General features: G+C 37.8%; 1 protein-coding gene across 7 annotated transcripts in view; it reads left to right on the top strand.

Annotated features, from left to right (window-relative positions):
- adcy7 (adenylate cyclase 7) overlaps positions 1 to 20,967 on the top strand; it is a 97,088-nt gene that overhangs the window by 48,986 nt on the left and 27,135 nt on the right. For 5 of the 7 annotated variants that reach the window (XM_087259792.1, XM_087259791.1, XM_087259790.1 and 2 more), the window contains 10 exons: positions 9,220 to 9,426; positions 9,537 to 9,698; positions 9,828 to 9,977; positions 13,212 to 13,369; positions 14,125 to 14,236; positions 16,348 to 16,475; positions 16,619 to 16,777; positions 16,912 to 17,044; positions 17,584 to 17,772; positions 20,514 to 20,554. In XM_087259792.1, coding sequence (XP_087115918.1) covers positions 9,220 to 9,426; positions 9,537 to 9,698; positions 9,828 to 9,977; positions 13,212 to 13,369; positions 14,125 to 14,236; positions 16,348 to 16,475; positions 16,619 to 16,777; positions 16,912 to 17,044; positions 17,584 to 17,772; positions 20,514 to 20,554 — 1,439 coding nt within the window. Of the gene's footprint in view, positions 1 to 9,219; positions 9,427 to 9,536; positions 9,699 to 9,827; positions 9,978 to 13,211; positions 13,370 to 14,124; positions 14,237 to 16,347; positions 16,476 to 16,618; positions 16,778 to 16,911; positions 17,045 to 17,583; positions 17,773 to 20,513; positions 20,555 to 20,731; positions 20,792 to 20,967 lie in introns of all 7 variants that reach the window. The other 2 variants (XM_087259789.1, XM_087259788.1) reach the window with 1 other exon arrangement.

Raw genomic sequence — 20,967 nt, 5'->3', positions numbered from 1 at the left:
AACGTCCGGTTTTCCAATGTCATGTGTCACTCGCTAGTGGCATGTGTAGTGACCTGTGTCACTCAAGAGTGTCGCGCTGCATGTCACTGCAGTGACATCGACACCCGGCGAAGCTTATGACATTAATTAACACGAGCAAAACCATATTTAATCATTACGCGACTTTTAACCTAATTTATCGCGTCGCAAGTTAGTTTATTTGCTGAGCTACTCCACAATGTTTTAATTTAAACGCATTTATTTTATGTATTCGTAGTCATACTTCCGTACGTAATATAGTCATTTGACAGTACATGTCAGTCAAATTTATTGTGGCATGCTTATGTATGGGAGGGGTTACACTTATCTGTTGTACTGTATATTATTGCATCCTGGCAGTTCCTTTGTTCCCTACAATATGGACTTCTCTATGTTTTTAATTCATTCATTTATTTTATTATTTAACTTATTTTTATTTAAAGGTATTTTAAATAATATCCTTTAAAAAGTTATAATAAAATGCATGTTGAAAACTCATAACATATATGCATGTAAGATAACAGGTGTCATTTGCCTAATGATTTCTAAATATTAAAGCAAAGAGACTTATAAGATTAATGTGCTTATAACGTGCTTATACTGACACCTGGCACATGTCACAAGATCACTGACACTGGCATGTGTCACTGACATTACTGGCATGTGTCTAAAAAGAGCCACTTGACAATAATGATGATCAGGGTTACACATCGGCTGTTAATATATTTGGGCCCAGGGGCCCACAAGTTATGTGTTAAAAGTGCGTTGCATACATAGTACCCCCACCCCTACTCACCTCAGGGGCAAGGAAAAAAAGTTCAGGCTCAGGAATTTTTTCCACTATCAGCCCTGTAGATGTACAGTATCTTTCAACATACCTTCTAAAATTCTCTTTGTACCCACAGTGGAAGAAATCACAAGCTTGCCTGTGTCAAAGTTTAAAATTGATTATAAAATTAACAATTTGAAGGTGAGACATTGTTTCATATCATTATTAGAACATTGTGATTAACTAGACTTGAGGCACACTACAGATGTGTGTTCATTCATCAACTGAAAAGCACAGACTCACTGTAAATGTTGATTTCTAGGATTTAAGAATCAATATGCAATTAAGATGTACTTTTTAAGTGAACCATTTCAGACATTTTGAGTAATGAGGTGGTGTTGTGAAATATTTCATGAGGAAGTGTTTGTTCAATAGTGTTATGTAACATCCGATGTATATAAACATATTGTAGCAGATCTCCAAAACAAAATTAATCAGAAACCTTTAAAAGGCACCTATGATAAAAATCATCATGTTTTAGCTATTTGGACTGAACTGTGTGTTGGTGTAGTGTGTCCACAGTCCTATTGGAGTGATATAAAGACAAAAAGTCTCTCTTTTTTTTAATTTCCTGATGTTAAAATAGGATCCAAATTCCTCCAGTCTTGAGACCGACTGCAACGTGACGTACTGTAGGAGTGCGGTTTCCCTGGCCACCGAATAGATTGACAGATGCGTATTAACATGTCTTTGTAGTAATGTGTATAATCATGTCCACAATACAGGATGTGCTCAGAACAGTAAATATTAACGTGTATCCTGTCACACACGTGAGAACCAGTTCATTCGCATTAAAGGGCACCTATGGTGAAAAATCGACTTTTCAAGCTGTTTGGACAGAAATATGTGTAGGTATAGTGTATAGGCGGTCATATTGGGGTGAAATAAACTCACCGAGTCCTTTTTTTTCAATTTAACAACATAAAAACGATGGACCAATTGGAGCGGTTTTCAGACTGACCACAACTTGACATAGTAGTGCGGTCCCCCAGTCCACCGAATTGATTGACAGCTGCGTAACATATCCCGGTAGTCACGATCAGATCAACAAGAGAAGACGATGGCAATTCAACCGGGAATAAAAGATCTGTTCAGTTTTCGAGGATCATCAATCGTCATGAAATGTGATCAAGAGTGAGTTTTACAAATTTAAAATGTTTTAAAACAGTGCACGTGTGTAATGAATTATAGCGGTTTACTTCAGAATTCCTTCATCAGCACAGCCGCGTGTCAAAACAATTATGAAAGAAGATGCTTCAGTCCCGCTTTGTGGAATTTAAATCAGGTTTATTTTGTACATTAACATAACAGATACACATACAGCAATAGAGATTAGCCTGTATCCTGTCACATATGCGTGCAAAAAGAGTGCAAAGCTAAACGCGCTGTCTGTATGTATGTGCGTATCGTGTCCGTGCTGGGTATGTGTGTCTTTGTGTGTGCGCGTGAACTTTGTAACAACATTGACGTTGTAACTTAACACAGCTAATGCATCAAATAATCATGGGTAAAGTCCTTACTTTAGTATTACTTACAAACGCTACGTGAGATCTGCTTCCTTTATGTCTGTTTGTTGTCTGACTGCTGTGGGAGGAGGTTAAGGCATGCAGAAAGGCATGTAGAAACGGTGGGGCAGGGAGGACTAGCCTTAAAGGCGCAGAACAGCAAAACCGCCACCCAGTGCAAAAATGTATAAAACAGAATCTTATAAAAAGTATAATAAAACATCTGATGGATGTTTTGAGCTGAAACTTTACAGGCACATTTTGGAGACACAAATAATTCATATTAAATCTGAAAAAAGGGGTAACCTTGGTGCCCTTTAAAGGCACAGGCAACAAAAACAGCTAAAATGTTATAACAGCTCAAATATCCCAGGTTTAAATAGATGTAATAAATAATCTGAGCTGAAAAATCTAGAAAAAGGGGTAAAATAGATGCCTTTTAAAAAAGGCAAAAAAAAGTTTTTTAAAGGTATAGAGTTGACACAAAAATGAAACTTTACTCGCCCTCAAATGGTTGCAGAACTATATGAGTTTTTATTTTCTGGTGCACACAAATGAAGATATTTTGAAGAATGTTGTAAACTGATAGTCATTGACATCAAACATTATAAAAAAATCATATGGAGCCAATGGTTACAGGTTTCCAACATTTTTCCAAAAATACATCTTTTGTTTCTCAAATAGATTGAGAAAAAGTAGAGGGTGTGTGTAAATAATGACAGAATTGTCATTTTTGGGTAAAGTATGTCTTTAAGTCTATTATTTATATATTTATTTATTTTCATGATATTTAAGCCCCTTTTACCCTGCGATACTGGTAAATATAAGAAAGATTACTGGAATGACTTTACCGGCAATTTTAATAAAGCGCTGTTCACACAGGCAAATACATTCTGGAACTTTTCTGAAAAAGACCATTCACACATCCATTCCAAAATACTGGTAAATTCTGACATCATTAACCAGAAATTACCTCTAAACCATGCTTCTATTTGTAAACATAGAAGGGGTCGGGCTTTTGTTGATGGTTTCACTTCTATTTAAAGCTTTAGCATTCATGCAGCTGCTTTGTTCCAGAGACATCCAAAGGCATGAACCGCAGCTAAATGTTTACACATTTGACTACATTACAAATTCTGTGGATGGTTAAGTTTTGTAAGCAAATTCGATTAAAACATATGGAGGAACACTTTTGCATGTCAAGATATACATAATATGTTTGTGTGTGCTGGCACTTACCAGCTCCTTCACATGCACACACGTCAAGCAACTGAAGCAGAGCTTGAAGGTAAACAAACAGTGTCTTATCATAAGCATTTTATCGATCATTTTTTTAAACAGTTTGCAATAAGAAGGAACATAGAAACGTTATCTTACTAACATCTAGCAGCTAGAAAAATATTCAAAGGCTTTTATTTTCATAAACAGTGTGTATGTGAATGCGTCTAAATTGGCTGGAGTAGACATCTCATGTCAGTGCTTTCTAATCGTGAACGCGTTCTTTCCGGCAATTTTCCTTCTGCGTTCACACAGAGCAGCATTCTGGCAAATTACCGGTAATGTTACAACTTCCGGAACAAATTGACCGGTATTTTCAAAAGCGGCCTGTTCACACATGATCCCTTTCCAGAAAAAATTGCTGATAATTTTCTGAAAAGGTCTGTATGTGTGAAAGGGGCTTTAGTGTAAACCAAAAACGTACAGTATTCTAAAAATGGCATAGAATAGTGCACAAGTACAGAAACTGGGATGTAACCGCCACAGTCAATATTCCCCATGCATTAATCTTCTTTCTGCAGCAGGTTTGTCCTTGCTGTTGTTCAGATGCTATCTGATGATTGAAGCAGGGTCTATTACATAATCCTGCGGTCTCTGAGGTGCTGATCCACTGTGATTGCATAATCTGAGGCCCGATGATTACAGTGCTGAAAAGCTGATGTGAACTGGCATTCTGCATGACAGGAAACAGTGTTTTTAATTGTAATAATTGGAGGTTTTTGCCAAGTGCGTATAGTTTTTCTTGGGGAAATATGCAGCACGTCATGCGATGGTCCTTCTCGCTCTTTCCATCGTATCTTTGGCACATTCTCACATAAACCTCCTCTGGAGTCAGCTGGATGTGAAGAGGGGCCGTGAACGCTTCTTCCGTACCACTGTTGTTCATCCCTTTAGCAGATAAGAACTATACCATCTGTGCGAACTTCTGAACCTACTCTCTCAACACCAACCATCCGTGGGAGGAACAGAATTACAACCAGCTCTCTTTGCGTGGGCATTTTTGTGTGTGTATGTGTGCGTGTATTTGGTTTTACTATTTATCTGAACTTTCAATGCCCATAGGATGATGGAAGTGTGTGTAGGATTGTTTGTGGATGGAGGTATGCCTTTCTGCTCTGTTTGAAAGTGAAGTCGGTGAAGTATCTCAGTGGTAATTCAGAGTGGTTGGTTTAATTGGGTGAACATAAGTGGAGGAGTCACTGTAGTGAGTGTGTATATTGGTGGGTGGGTAAGTGGCTGGGTCGACCCAATGCTGTGATTTGCCCACACTGGTAGTGACTTGTAGTCTGATAGTGTCATTTTATAGTGTTGCTTTATTCTTTATTGATTCTAACTAGTGCTGCATGATACTGGAAAAATCTGATATTGCGTTATTTTATTTTCTGCGCTAAATATTGCGATAGGAATACAGTTACACAAGATAGCTTGAATAGCATTATAGGTGAGTCTAACAATATTCGGGTACAATAATTTTATTATCACAATGGAAAAATGCTTTTCTAAAGCTAAGTTCATCCAGATATATTAATCTGATTTGTGAACTTGTGTAAAAAACCAAATTAGCCAGAGATCAGTTATCAAGATTAAAAGATCCAGGATCTTCTAAATCATCTTAGATCATTTAAGTGAGAAATGAAGAAAGAACCACAAATATCTAAAACTTCTTGATCAAGTAAAGAAATTGTTTTGCTTTCAGCTTCCAAAGAAATAAGGCAAAATTAAGAGTTTAACAAGCAAAATTATCTGCCAGTGGGGTAAGTGAAATAGTCATGTTTTTGCATTGACATATTTGGACTAGAAAAAAATAAACAAGTTGTACGAATGAATTTTTTTTGCCATAAATCATAATTCATATAAATTTAGTATAATTACAGTAATTAAATACAATTCTCTAGCTTCCGGTCAACTATAATCTAGACTCAACATTGCATATCTTCCGATGTGACTATTGCGAATGCACACATTGTGATATCGATGCTGAAACTAAATATAGTGCAGCCCTAATTCTAACCCTATAATATTTAACTGGTGTCCAAAAGTTACTCAACTGGTTAAAATATGGTAACACTTTATTTTAAGGTACAATTATCGCTATTAATGAATGATTAACTATGACTTTTGCCTCAAAAGTAGTAGTTGGTTTAGGTATTTAGCAATGTAGAATAAGATCATGCAGAATGTGTGCTTTTAAGTACAAAAAAACATCCATTAACATAATAATAGGCAGGCAATAAGTCATTAGTTAATAACAAAGTCTCTTTAAGGCAAGTCAATTCACTCGCCTGCCATCTTTAAAACGCCTCTCAGGCAGTGTGCTTGGGTATTCTGTCTGAATGGGGAAACATTAAAATTCTTCCAAACTGTTAGCCAAGCTTACGATTACATTACATATTTTGAATTACCAATGAGGTTAAACAATAATTGTCTCATAAGTTTCGTTTCTAAATGTTTGAATCAAACGAAATCTGTATTTTTCCTGGTTGCCCAAGCTAATGCACATACGCACTCGAAAGGAACGAGATCAGGACACCAACCTCATTCATGGCCGTGTTACACATTATCATCCTCTGGATAATGATAATCACATTGTTCTGGTCTTCTGAAGTAATTCACATCTTGGTATTAATGGCGAATCTCCTCCAGAAATGACAGCGAATCTTTATTTACAAGTTTGTGTGCGTCTGAGTAATTGCTGACATGTGATGTGCGTTTCACAAGACGGACCTACCTTGCGTTCGTTTCATATTTGCGTTGTTTTCAAGTAGTTGGTTCATTTAAAGTATAGATTTTAAGCTTTATCTGGATGTATTTCTTGTGTCTGTGAAGCAAGCATTCTATGAGATTCCAGTGTGTTTGTTGTAGGGTTGGGCATCTAAGCTATAATGCCGATCCGATACGTATCTCGATACAAAGAATACGATCCGATATATTAGCGATACATTTGTGACATATTGCGATGCAACACGATACGATTCACACCCATATCACGATACGATGCGATATTTCAGCACTAACTAATTAGATCAAGTTTATGAGATTATGTGAAAGAGGATGCTGTGCCATTGAATGAGTTTGATTATTTATTAACTAAGCAAAACCAAGACTTTTTTTTACAAACTGGCTCTTTTCTCACAGAGCCAGAGTGTCAGTTTACAGTAGAGGGCCATTTTAGAACATATAGCACATATTATTTAAGTATTTTCAAGATAAACAGAATGTATAAGTGCAATATATATTATAAATGTTTATATTTGCACAACAAGAATTGTGATTTAACTTTTCAACTATGAAAACAAGTTTTACAAAGATATATTTTGCCACTGATTATTCAAAACTTAAGGTTGTGAACTAGCAGTGTTATGCTGCTTTGAAACATCACTGTCACTGTAAACAACAGGCTAATAAAAATATAACAAACCAGCAATCTTCTTGCTGTGAGGTGGTCAAACTACCCACTGTGCCACCGTGACACCCAATTAATTTTATCATTATTATTATTATTATTATTAAATAAAAATTAACAGGAGGAGGTGTTTAAAACTTTCGTTCTCCGTGACACTAGGCTGAATATCTTTGCAGATGAACAATGCAATAGCATTCGTTATTGGCGTAGAGCGAGAGAACTGTTGCGCATAGAAAAAAAAAACTTGCAATGCTTTTCTCACCACTTTTGGAGCTGGTTGAAGCAGTGCGAAAGCCGGGGATGCAAAAACACTGGAAGATGCTTTCACAACAACACCGTGGCGCCGCTTCAAGTGAGATATCAGATTAGTCGTACTGCCCGCGTATTTTACAGATGCGCGGCACATTTTGCAGATTGCATCTGTCCTGTCATGTCGTCCATCCTTAAATCCATAATGTTGCTTGCCATACTTTAGATTTAAAACTCAGTGGGGAATAAAATGTTTGTTTTGCTTCTCGCGCTTTCTGAGGGCGCACCACTAGCTTCATCCGCACACCTGATACACTGAGTTGTAGTGTGAGTGTACACATCCGCAAATCCGTTGCTAAGGCTTACTTTATGTAGGTCGATTAAATTATGCGCCAAAAACAGGTTAACAACACTTGTTAATAAATAAAAAATACATTCTATATTAAAAATATAAGCTGTATCTCGGAAAAACCGATGCATCTCGCAAAAACCGATGCATCTCGATTTGCTTCCAAAATTTCATTCATCCTCTGCTGCTCTACCGATGCACTCGCATCGTGCACGCGCATGACCGCGTATCGATACATATCGGTTAATCTTCCCATCCCTAGTTTGTTGACGACAAACTGTCGTAAAAGCACACGTCTGATTCGAGCTTCTCCCCCGGAGAAACGTCAGTCTATATTGATCGATGATTGGCTCCTGTACTAGTAGGCAGGGCTTCATTCGCCATATTGACTCTTACACTTTCCTCTATTCAAAACTATACCAGTGACATGTCTTGTGTAATCTATAGTCTTTGGCAATAATGAGAATTGATATTTATTTAATAAAAAGTTGTACCATCTTTTAAATGCTAAAACTGTAAACAGAGGTAAGCTAATGCAGATTAATCCATTGTGCATTGCAGTGCAAATAATTTGCATTGGAGTTTGTTCAGAACAAATCTACCAAGTGAATGATTCAGTAGTTTGAATTGGTTGTTTCTTGAATTACGTGAATGTTTTTAAATGGGATTGTCTAGCCTATTCATGCTTGCTATTGTTGCCTAGCTGTTGCCTAGCAGCTGCCATTGATGAGTGGCATTGATATTTACAGTTCAAAACCTGTTCAAATATGTTCCCTATGGGACTATTCAATGAAAACTATCTTAAGTATAAACTATTTAAAAACATATCTTAATGAGATCAAGTCAACGTGAACTTCTTAAAGTAAATGTATTTCTAGCATTCATATTGGTAGATATGTGGGTAAACTAAAAGCTAATACATTAAAAGGAGAGATGAAAAATGTGAATTTCAGTTGTATCCTTTATTCTTTTGTCGTTGAAGGACTCGCTTCAAGGCCTTGTGTGCAGGAGGATTCAAATTGGGATAACGTTAGGACAGAGTGACACATTTAGTCCACATTGGACCTGGCTGATTTATACATTTCAAAAAGATGTAAATGTATGTCCATTTTCTAGTTGTAACGATTTATTTACCCACCTCTTTGCAAAAGTGTTGTAACTATTATTGCTCAGTGAAATGGTGCCTGTATTTAAAGTGCTGCTATCTCTGTGACAGATGGAATCGAGTGATCTCTGGAGCTTTTGAAGGATTGTTTTTGGCTTCCTTGTCTTTTATGTTTGTGTTTTTCTACCATTAGTGGAGAAGAAAATGAACAGAGTAGGAAGCAATAGTCCCTTAATGGCTCCATGACAGCTAATGTGCAAAATGTTTCCGCATATACAGACATATTTTAAAGACACACATTCACAAGTTTTTCAAGAGCAAGCATTAGCAAATGTATTTTTGAACGGATTATTTTTTTTTTTTTATCAAAGCTTACACCCACTACCACACACACACATGCAGCATTTTCCAAACCCTCTGAATGAGGTATATGTGATGTGCATGTTTGCCCTTAACACTTTGCTCTCTCCATGTGTGTTTCAGAAGGCCCAGAATCATGGTATATTTGTGGGAGTTGTGGGAGGAGCGTTGTGCTTGTTCCTGGCGGTGTTTGTATTAGTCTGTACAGAGACCCTTTCTCAGAGATGGAGAACTTTGCTAGGCCTCGGCGTGTGGGCCACACACCTCACAATGGGCTTCACCTTTATTTTCAGCACAAAAAGTGATTTACAAATACAGCCATGGGATCAGGTAACACTAGCTTCAGACACTTTACATGCTTTGAAACATGGGTTATAATCAGTGATTGAATTCTCATCAGTCTGAAATAAATGTTCAATTCTCATTCTCGCTCTCTCCAGGTGCCCTTCTTCCTCTTCATCATCATTACAGTCTACACCATGCTGCCGTTCCAGATGAGCTATGCTGTAATCCTGAGTATCATCTCCTCTCTATCTCACATCATTGTTCTTTCGGTGTACCTCACAGTGGCCCAACTCCACAGCAATCCCATCACCTTTCAGGTAAAAGGAAGTCTACCATCTGATTGGCCGAATCAGGTTTCCTGCTTTGGCAAACCAATATGTAAAGAAGCTGCAAGGGATGTAACACCTTGATGTTAAACGCTTGATTTTTTCTGTCCCTCTGTCCAGTTGCTGTCAAATGCTGTGGTGTTTGGGTGTGGAATTATGGTTGGGATTTTTCATAAGGTCCTGATGGAGAAAGCTCTCAAGCAGACATTTCAGGATACTCTTCGCTGCCTGGGCATTCGCATGAAATTGGAGATTGAGAAGAGACAGCAGGTGCTCATGCAACTTCACTTCTACACATCACACACACACAGGAAAAACAAACATACAGCATTGAAGAAACATATGCAAACTAAATGTACTTATGCATGTTTCTATGTGTATCATTTTGGAATCGTAAAGTGCAGAGTAGTGTAGCTTTCTATTGTTTCTATTGTTATCTGTTATTTATTTAAGGGGTTGTTTTAGAGAAACCTTTTTATAGTATTGTGTTGGGTTACTTTTTTGAAATCCCCAACTTGAGACCACATTTTTTTCAGCTGTAACTCCTCTTAGTGTGTTTATTCATTTGCAGTTTGGTTCTGTTGGTTTGTTGGGCTCAAACCAAAGTAGAAAATTATAGACTCTGTCCTGACTGACTTAGAATTCATGTTATTATGTCTGAACCTGCTTTTATTTTGTGACAGAGTGTGCGGCACATTGAAAAGATTGCTGTGAGCTGGGCTCAACACGCTTTTTGTATGTGCATACATGTTTATCTGTTGAGAACCTTTGAAGAGCTTATGCATGTGTAAAGGAGTCATGAATTCCTTCATGCACACAAGCATTTTTGCAGTAAGATGTGTTTTCTACACCTCAAAAGAACTGTAACGAGCCACATTGGAATATGATGAGGAAGAGGGGGGGTGGCATTATGTCCTCTTTTTGATCCATTTAGAAGTTTTTTTGTACAGTATATGTTGTGTTTAGTGCTTAATTTGTGAATTTGTGAATTGTGGGTCCGGCATGTTACCCGAGGATGAAGAGGTATCGCACACGTACTGTAAGTGGAGAGCGGGGGTGGGGGTATGAGGGGGTTGGATGGTGGAGGTGTGTCGCAGACGAAGAGGGTTGGGGAGTTGCGAAAGAAAGTGAAAGTGAACAGCAGGCGGTTAAGTCACGTGATTCATGTAGACTCAAGTAGTTCCAGGAAGTGCTTTGTGGTTAATTCACTTACTCTTAGATAATGTTAAAACATACACAATATTATTTTTATAATATTTTTACTGTCATCTCATAGAAAGAAGGTCGCTGGTTTGAGCCCTGGCTGGGCCAGTAGGCATTTCTGTGTGGAGTTTGCATGTTCTCCCAGTGTTTGCGTGGGTTTCCTCCGCAGCCCAAAGACATGTGCTATGAGTGAATTGGAGGAACTAAATTGGCTGTAGTGTATGAGTGCGTGTTTAAGTGTGAGAGTATATGCAGCTGGAAGGGCATTCGCTGCGTAAAACAGATGCCAGTTGTTATAAATAGTTGATGGTTCATTCTGCTGTGTTAATCTCTGGTAAATAAGAAAAATTAATGTATGAATCTATGTATGAAAACTAGTTGTCTTTAAAATAAAACATGCAGGAGGGAGATGGGCGACGCAGTGGCGCAGTAGGTAGTGCTGTCGCCTTAATGCAAGAAGTCGCAAGAAGTCGCTGGTTCGAACCTCGGCTCAGTTGGCGTTTCTGTTTCTGTTTCTGAGTTTGCATGTTCTCCCTGCCTTCGTGTGGGTTTCCTACGGGTGCTCCCGTTTCCCCCACAGTCCAAAGACATGCGCTTCAGGTGAATTGGGTTGGCTAAATTGTCCGTAGCGTATGAGCGTGTGTGTGTGTGGATGTTTCCTAGAGATGGGCTGCGGGTGGAAAGGCATCCACTGCGTAAAAACATGATGGATAAGTTGGCGGTTCATTCCGCTTTGTCGACCCAAGATTAATAAAGGGACTAAGTCGACAAGAAAATGAATGAATGAGGATGGAGATGCTTACCTATTATTAAGATAATTTATCTGTTTAAACACACACCCGAATGGCGTGTAAAGAAGCTGATCTTGGGTCAGTTTATCATACAGAGTGAGTGCGTCCGTATACATACATTCACTGATTCAGAGGTTGGGTACGAAGGGTGATGATCAATGCAAAGCTTTAATGGAAAGAAAATGAATGCAGATGTTTTTATATTCATTTCAATGAGCTTTTAAACTTAAAAATACACGAGAAATATGGGAAAAAAAATGAAATTTTTTTTTTCTATCACTGTTTTTTTTTTTTCTTCCACCCATTTTTCCCCTATCATCACATCCCTTCCAGGTCTCTGTATAATTGCTTTCTTTACAGTGCAATTTTACAGTATTACTGTCAACCAGCAACAGTGTGCCTCATTTGACAGTCTCTGTTTACATGAGCAGAAAAGAGTCTAGTCTTTATCCAAACTGTGTTATCTCTCTCCAGAAGTTATAGAACAAATAATATGCATTGGTGGTAGTTTAAAGTAGACATGTGCTTATCTCTTTATCCCTTTATTTATAAGGAACATTGTTTGCTTATTGTTGCTCATCTCATACATTATTTTTAATTGTGAAAGAAGTTAAAAAAGCTTGTTAAACCAACTAAAAGAATCAAGGCAATATCTTCAAGTTGTACTTTATAAAACTGTCTGCACGTATACATTATGAGCACACCATTCTGGCGATTAAATAAAATCATAAACACAGAATGTATACCCTAGTGTCTGCTTAAAAAAGCTCAGCAGAGTCCTACAGCATGTGGTCAATTGAGTTGGCATATATTTTCTAAGCGACAGGACTGACAGTGTGCCCTTAGCTGAAGAATCACCCAGAACTCCTTAACAAAATGCCCTTCTTCTGTCCTAGCAACCACTGAAACACCTCAGCCACTGCTTAGCAACAACACACTTTTAAAACTACAAATGTCTCTTTAATAATCAAAGCATACAAGACATCATTCAAACTTTGAGTTTAGCTTTAGAGATTCAGAAGGCATCATGCTTAAATAAATGCCACTTTAATTTGTTTTCCTTTAAACTTTGAAATTATCTTTGGCAATTTGCTTTTGACTCCATTGTTCATTCATCTTCAGAGTTGACAGCTGAATATTCACTTGTCATTGAAAACTTAATCAGTGTATCTTCCTAAATAGATTCACCGTTTTATAATTCAATTTGTTGTGTCCTTTTTCATTCAGAGGAGTTGTTGTTTCACTGTTTGTTTTGATTGTTGTCGGGGAAGTGACATCATGTAAAGCGAACAGTGAAAAGCAAGTTACAGTTTAATGGCAGGCTGTTAACCTCTCTGACAACAGTGCATGTTGAATATAGTCGATCTCTGAAACAATGCCCTGATGTTGAACCCTGAAGACAAACATTTCTACCCACAGGGTAACAGTGAAGACAGTACTTTGGATACAATATAATGTGGCTTTCACAGTAAACTTCAAACCTTTAAATGTGTTTTTGCTTGTCCTGTAGGAAAACCTTTTACAGTCAGTGCTTCCTGTGTACATCTCCATGAAGATGAAGTTGGCCATTATGGAGCGCTGCAAGTGCAAAGATAAAGAAGAACAGCAGCGGATGGTCCGGGACAACAACTTCCACAGTCTTTATGTGAAGAGACATGAGAACGTCAGGTAACACACACACACACACACACACACACACACACACACACACACACACAATCACAGACTCATAGAAATCTAGAGCTGCTTGCGTGTTGTTCTGTGTTTTCCAAGCTCTAATTTAGCCCTTCCTCATTAATCAAGTGCTGATAGCGAATGAATGGTCAGTCTGTTAGCCCCGACTCTCAGAGTGCTCATCATGAGGACACTCATTTAATTAGTTTTATTTCCCATCAACCCCAAGAGTAGAGAGGGGGGCTGGGGTGCATCTATTAATATTCTAAGTCCCATGCCCACAATGCTCCGTTCTCAGGCAGCCGTTTATATTTAGAAAGGTTGCTTGTTTGCCTCCCTTTACAGCTGCTCCAGCAGTACACAGATTCACTCACCTGTGCGTGTGTGTGTGTGTGTGTGTGTGTGTTAGAGAGAGAGAACAAACAATAAAAAGGTGTTCACCTGGCAAGACTGATGGAGTCTCTTTTTGAACTTGTTCATTAGGAGTGTGATGACATGGATTGTGTGTGTGTGTGATTGTGTTTGGCTTTGAGAACAGCTGTCTTAAGGGTTAATTTTTATGAGCTGTGTTTAGTTTTTTTTTTTGCATTCCACTGATGTTTTACTCAGTAAAAAAGACTCTTCCTATTTGTCCTGACTTGAGATTTGACCTGACCTGAACACTTTTTCTCTCTTTGTTTCAGTTACATAATCAACTGCAGAAACACATAACCGTGTCCTTTATTTGTCTTCTCTTTTGTTTCTGCTAGCATCCTTTATGCTGACATTGTGGGTTTCACACGTCTGGCCAGTGACTGTTCTCCTAAGGAGCTTGTGCTCATGCTGAATGAACTTTTTGGGAAATTTGACCAGATTGCAAAAGTATGTATAATTATGTATGACTATGATTATGCTCTTATGTAAAGTCCAAAAACAGTTTATCATTTTTGTATTTATTAATCCTTTTTGTTATAAAGGTTTTTTTGTGTATTTTTTGATTAATTTGATCCATCCTTAAATAAGTATATGAAAAAATAAGTATTAGTTTCTTGTTAACTAAGATCAGACCTTAGAATGGTCCTGTGTTTACAATACAGTTTTATTTAGTTGATTATTCCTGCTCACAGAAACCTATTGACAGACTTCTAAAGACTTTGTAATTATTAGGACTAATCTTATTATGTTTTAGTCATTTTATACAGATAATACCTTCAATAAAATAATACAGATCATTAACACACACTGCCTTGCCAATTTTTATAAAAAACTAGATTTAAATAAGCAAATAAGATTAGATTGGATCCTTATTGCAATTATTATTGTTTGTTATACACTCACCAGCCACTTTATTAGGTACACCTTACTAGTACCGCGTTGGATCCCCTTTTGCCTTCAGAACTGCCTTAATCCTTCATGGCATAGATTCAACAAGGTACTGGAAATATTCTTCTGAGATTTTTGGACTATATTGACATGATAACATCATACAGTTGCTGCAGATTTATTGGTTTCACATCCATGATGTGAATCTTCCATTCCACCACATCCCAAAGGTGCTCTATTAGACTGAGATCTGGGGACTGTGGAGGTCATTTGAGTACAGTGAACTCATTATCATGTTCCAGAAACCAGTCTGAGATGATTCACACTTTATGACATGGTTCATTATCCTGCTGGAAGCAGTAATTAAAAGATGAGTAGACTGTGGTCATAAAAGGATGAACCTGGTCAGCAACAATACTCAGGTTGGCTGTGGCGTTGACACAATGCTCAATTGGTACTAATGGGCCCAAAGTGTGGCAAGAAAATAAATATCTCCACACCATTACACCACCACCACCAGCCTGAACCGTTTATACAAGGCAGGATGGATCCATGCTTTAATCGTGTTGACGCCAAATTCTGACCCTACCATCTTAATGTCGCTGAAGAAATCAAGACTCATCAGACCAGGCAACGTTTTTCCAATCTTCTATTGTCTAATTTTGGTGAGCCTGTGTGAGTTGTAGCCTCAGTTTCCTGTTCTTAGCTGACAGGAGTGGCACCCGGTGTGGTCTTCTGCTGCTGTAGCCCATCCGCCTCAAGGTTCAATGTGTTGTGTGTTCAGAGATGGTCTTCTGCATACTTCGGTGTAATGAGTGGTTGTTGGGATAAATTGCAGATGGTCTGTGTGTTTCCTCAGTAAGCTGGAGCTCCAGGAAGGAGTATTTGAGATACTGTTGCCTTTCTATCAGCTTAAACCAGTCTGGCCATTCTCTGAAGCAGTTTCTGAAATACTCAGACCAGCCCATCTCACTCCAACAACCATGCCATGTTCAAAGTCACTTAAATCACTCTGAACTGCAGCAGATCGTCTTGACCATGTCTACATGCTTAAATGCACCGAGTTGCTGCCATGTGATTGGCTGATTAGAAATTTGTGTTAACGAGCAGTTGGACATAAATATATACATAATAAATATATAGTAATAAACTGGCTGGTGAGTGTACATTTGTCTACAATTCTTTTAAGTCTAATTGATGCAATGTGTGGCATTGTTTTTAATTTCTCAAATAACTACATATGTCAGAAGACGCTGACGATGCTCAAAATGTATCTGCCACAAATTGAGGAAGAAGGTTTCCAAATGACCTTAACCTGTGTATAATGTCTTTGCTCTAGAGTAAACTTTACAGAGCAGTTTCCCTCCCTGTTCTTCCTTTTTCAAGACAAACTTGGACAAAAATAAGACTAAACTTTGTCACATTGCATAAGGTTGTTGAAACAATGCCACAGCGAATTCACACAAGAAGGTCGGGCGAATTATTTCTTTTTTAGCCGGGCAGTGTAATATAATTTAATTTATTATAATTTAATCTGATTATCAGTCGGTTTAGTTCTTAAACAAAAACATCATTGATGAGCTGGTAAATTAGATGCTTGTGCTTTGAATTTTACGTAATAGTTGTTCATGAAGATTTATAGATTGTGCTTTTGTTTGTGTCTCCTGTAGGAGAATGAGTGTATGCGGATAAAGATTCTTGGTGACTGTTACTACTGTGTGTCTGGCCTCCCCGTTTCCTTGCCAAACCACGCTAAAAACTGTGTTAAAATGGGCCTGGACATGTGTGAAGCCATTAAGTAAGTGTATAGTTTTAAATAGAATATACATCCACAATATCATTAACACAGCATCTCTTATTATGTTTTCTTTTTCTATTTTGGCACTGGCCAAGATATAAGGCAGATGACAGGTTGAATATTTTTCTAATCATCACTTGCAGGCAGGTGCGTGAGGCCACAGGTGTGGATATAAACATGAGAGTGGGTGTGCACTCTGGAAACGTCCTCTGTGGTGTGATTGGCTTACGAAAGTGGCAGTTTGATGTTTGGTCACATGATGTCACCTTGGCCAATCATATGGAGTCAGGTGGATTACCAGGGTATGAACAATAAAATACTTTTAAAATGACAAGTGTTTTGTTGCATATAGATAACTGTTTGGCTCATTATGTCAGTTGTTTAGTGCTAATTGTTGCATTTTTTAAATTTATATATATATACTTTACTCCATTAGACGTGTCCACATCACAGAAGCCACCCTGAAGCACTTGAACAAGGCATATGAGGTGGAGGAAGGCAATGGTCACCTGAGAGACACCTACCTTAAAGAGTTAAACATTAAGACGTTCCTGGTCATAGACCCACGGGTAGGAACTTTAACTCGAATATCAGCTGTGTGTTCCTGACACACATACAGTTGAAGTCAGAATTATTAGCCCTCCTGTTTTCAGATATTTCCCAAATTAAGTTTAATAGACCAAGAAGTTTTTCACAGTCTTTGGTATAATACTTGATCTGGTGAATTAAGTCTTATTTGTTTTATTTTGGCTAGAATAAAAGCAGTTTTTATTTATTTGTTTTTAATTGTCTACAGACCAAACCATTGTTTTACAGTGACTTCCCAAATTACCTTAACTTGCCTAGTAAACCTAGTCAAGCCATTATATTTAAGCTAAATACTAGTATTTGGAAAAATAGCCAGAAAAAATATTATGTATTGTCATCAAGGCAAAGATAAAATAAATCAATTATTAGAAAATAATTATTAAATCTATGATGTTTAAAAATGTGTTGAAAAAATATTCTCTCTGTTAAACAGAAATTTAGGAGGGCTAATAATTCTGTCTTCAACTGTATTTGTTACTGTAGATGAATTTGATTGTTTTGTTGATGCTTGTGTTTTTAGTCGAAAGACTCGTCACTCATGGCTCCCAGTATCACAAAGCCTCGTGTGAGTGACGGTTTGAAGATGCGAGCATCTGTGCGCATGACTCGTTTCCTGGAGTCATGGGGGGCAGTCAAACCGTTTGCTCATCTGCAGAGTCGAGAGGAATTCAACACTGATGCAATGGTCAACGGAAAAGGTCATTGCAAGGTCAGTGATACAACAGTTAAAGGGACAGATTCCTCCAAAAAAAAGGACTGATCTTATGACCGATAATCGAAACAGCCAATCAAATTAATGTGCAGATAAGCCTTGTGATTATCCACCATTTAGTCTGTTTTACTTTCTGTCACGTACAGCTGGCTTATTTTGTCAAACTTCCAACATTGTGAAGTTTTGTTCACTCCATTTTCAAATTTAAAGTTCACATGAAGAGCTCTGAATTGTGCATTTTATTTTCAATTAGATTTTTTATTCGATGGACATATAGTAGCTTCTCACCTTTTAAAAAACAGCCAATAGTGTTTTGTTTTTATCACAGCTCTGCCATTTAGAGTTGTTAAGCTCAAGTACATCAAATGATAAGCAAATGAGAGGCGTCAGATGTCAGATACTAGAGAATCAGATACTAGAGAGCATTTGATTGGTCAGAAGATTTGATGAGAAACTCAAGTATGAGGTGATAAAAAACAAGCACTGAACCATTAAGGCGGAAGCGACAAACTGCAAGCTTTAGATGTTTACATATTCTACATGCAAATTTTGTCACTGTTTTTGATCACACTAGATCAGGAGTGACCAACCCTGTTCCTGGAGATCGACCTTCCTGTAGATTTCAGTTGCAACCCATATTAAACACACCTGCCTGTAATTATCAAGTGCTGTTCAGGTCCTAATTAATTGATTCAGGTGTGTTTGATCAGGGTTTGAGCTGAACTCTTTAGGAAGGTCCACCTTAGGAACCTCCAACTATTCCAGCATATGTTTTATGCACTTCCATCCGCAACCCAGTATTGGGAATTACCCATATACACACACACACACACAAAATTATACAATGAGGCCAATTTAGTTTATTAAATTGACCTATAGCGCATGTCTTTGGACTGCAGGGGAAACCTGAGCACCCGGAGTAAACCCATGCGAGAACATACAAATGGACACAGAAATGCCAACTGACCCAGCTGGGACTTGAACCAACGATTGTCTGGTTGTGAGGTGACAGTGCTAACCACTGAGCCACTGTGCTGCTGCCAAAGGTTAACATACTAATACTAATATACAAAAATTTATGTATTTTTTAATATTTTTTTTATGTTTGTTTTTTTTTTTTTTTTATAAACCTTTGAACCCTAATAAACATGCAAGAAAACACAAGTGCTGGATCAGATTCTGTGGTAGACTACATGAACAACTGTACATTTTTTAATCATTGTGCAAAAACAAACTTTTGTACATACACAGTGGGATTTTTTTGAAATGGGAGTAGCTAATAACTTTATTTAAAAGCAAAGACGTGATCTATGAAGAAAACAGAAGAAAAGCACATCATTTTCCTCTGTTTGCATCTGTGGAAAGCATTTGTTGCACATTTTCCCTTTGATTTAATGTCAGTATTTATGGCATATTAACTGTCTGACTTCTTGTGAAGGTTTTTCTTTGTAATTTCATTTAGTCATTTACCATGTTGTTTAAGGCTTCAGAATAACCTGAGACAAAAGGTTGCGCAGTCTGTTATTCTGCAATGATCACATCTATTTTTAGAAATTCATTACGACATCACAAGGTGCAATTACGAGACGACTCGTGACATCATTTTGTTTTACAGAGATGTTGGTTGAATACCTGTCTTTCACAGTTGTGGGCAACTGGGCATGGTCATGTAGTTGTTGTTATAAGGTTAATCCTTCATTAGTTATAAACAATCATACCGCATCCGAACTGTGTGCTGTTACTTTTAACGTTACATAAAAGGAGAGTATTTTCCATACAACTTTTCAATGTGACCATGACGGTCATAAAAGGTCTAAAAAACCATGAAATAAGTCCTTATAGCTTTTCAGATCTGTGCTTGTATCCTTTGTTTCAAAACAAGGTCTTGATAGTGTTGCATTTTCCTTTTGGTTTGGTTAGCTTTACAGGGCAACATTTCAAAGCACATCAAAATGTATTCATGCAAGTTACACATGAGTAACTCTGTCCTCTTGTGGATCAGAATAAAGCTGTTTAAGCTCTGCCAAGGTGGATTGACAGGTTTTGCTCCACGAGCCTATTATTTCTTTATCTGTTGCTAATGGAAAACATACATGTACATGAGTAGTCATCACTAACTATTAAATGGAATACATCAAATCATATTAAAAATCTGTAATCAAGACTTGGGCTGCATAGTGGGTAGCAAGTTCACCTCACAGCAAGAAGGTCGCTGGTTCAAGCCCTGGCAGGGTCAGTAGACGTTTCTGTGTGGAGTTTGCATGTTCTCCCTGTGTTGGCGTGGGTTTCCTCTGGGTGCTCCGGTTTCACCCACAAGTCCAAAAACATGTGATATAGGTGTATTGGGTAAGCTAAATTGTCTGTGGTGAATGGGTGTGTATGGATGTTTCCCAGTGATGGGTTGCGTAAAACATATGCCGGATAAGTTGGCGGTTCATTCCGCTGTGGTGACCCCAGATTAATAAAGGGACTAGGTCAAAAAGAAAATGAATGAATGAATATTTGTATTTATTTAGTTTATCTCTTCTACTCACATTGACTTCTAAAGACATCATAATTATCTGCAGTTCTTCTATTCTGTTTTTAGTCATTTTATAGAGATTATGTCATTGTTAAAATCATCTTTACATACAAACAATTCCTTGATGATGATGAAAGTTGAATAATCTGTATGAATCAGAGATGTAAGCAGTTCACCGGCTGCATCACAGCTGCTGACTTTTTGTTTTTCTCTTTAGGACATCCCTCTTAGATCAGTACCAACTCACAATCCAGACAGGTGAGTGGTGTTTGTGTGGTCTGTCTGTCTGTTTATTTATGTCTGTTTATTCTCTCATAAAGCAAGCTCTATAGTACGAGGTATATTTAGAATCAACCTTGTGTGAATATCCCCTTTAGTATGTGTTGAATCTGGTTTTGAAGCAGCAATGTCTTTCTCACTGTTGCTCTCTGACAGCTTTGATGAGTCTCTTGAGGAGCCCTTCTCTTTACCCGCCCCTCCTTTGAGCACATATAAGTGAGTGAAGCCATACTGGCTCATCCAGCTCTGTGGGGCCCGTAGTTTCAACACTAACCATGCAAATGCTCAGAGAGCCACTGCTAACTGGTTATATGGTTAGCATGAACGTAGCTGTACTGTACTCCCTTCCTCTACTACGGTGTGTTTTCAAAATACAGTGCACTTTCGGGTTA

This window comes from Danio rerio, chromosome 7 (assembly GCF_052040795.2).
Source record: "Danio rerio strain M-AB ecotype USA chromosome 7, GRCz13ab, whole genome shotgun sequence".
Classification (NCBI taxonomy): Eukaryota; Metazoa; Chordata; class Actinopteri; order Cypriniformes; family Danionidae; genus Danio; species Danio rerio.
This window is presented reverse-complemented; position numbering and strand designations above follow the sequence as displayed.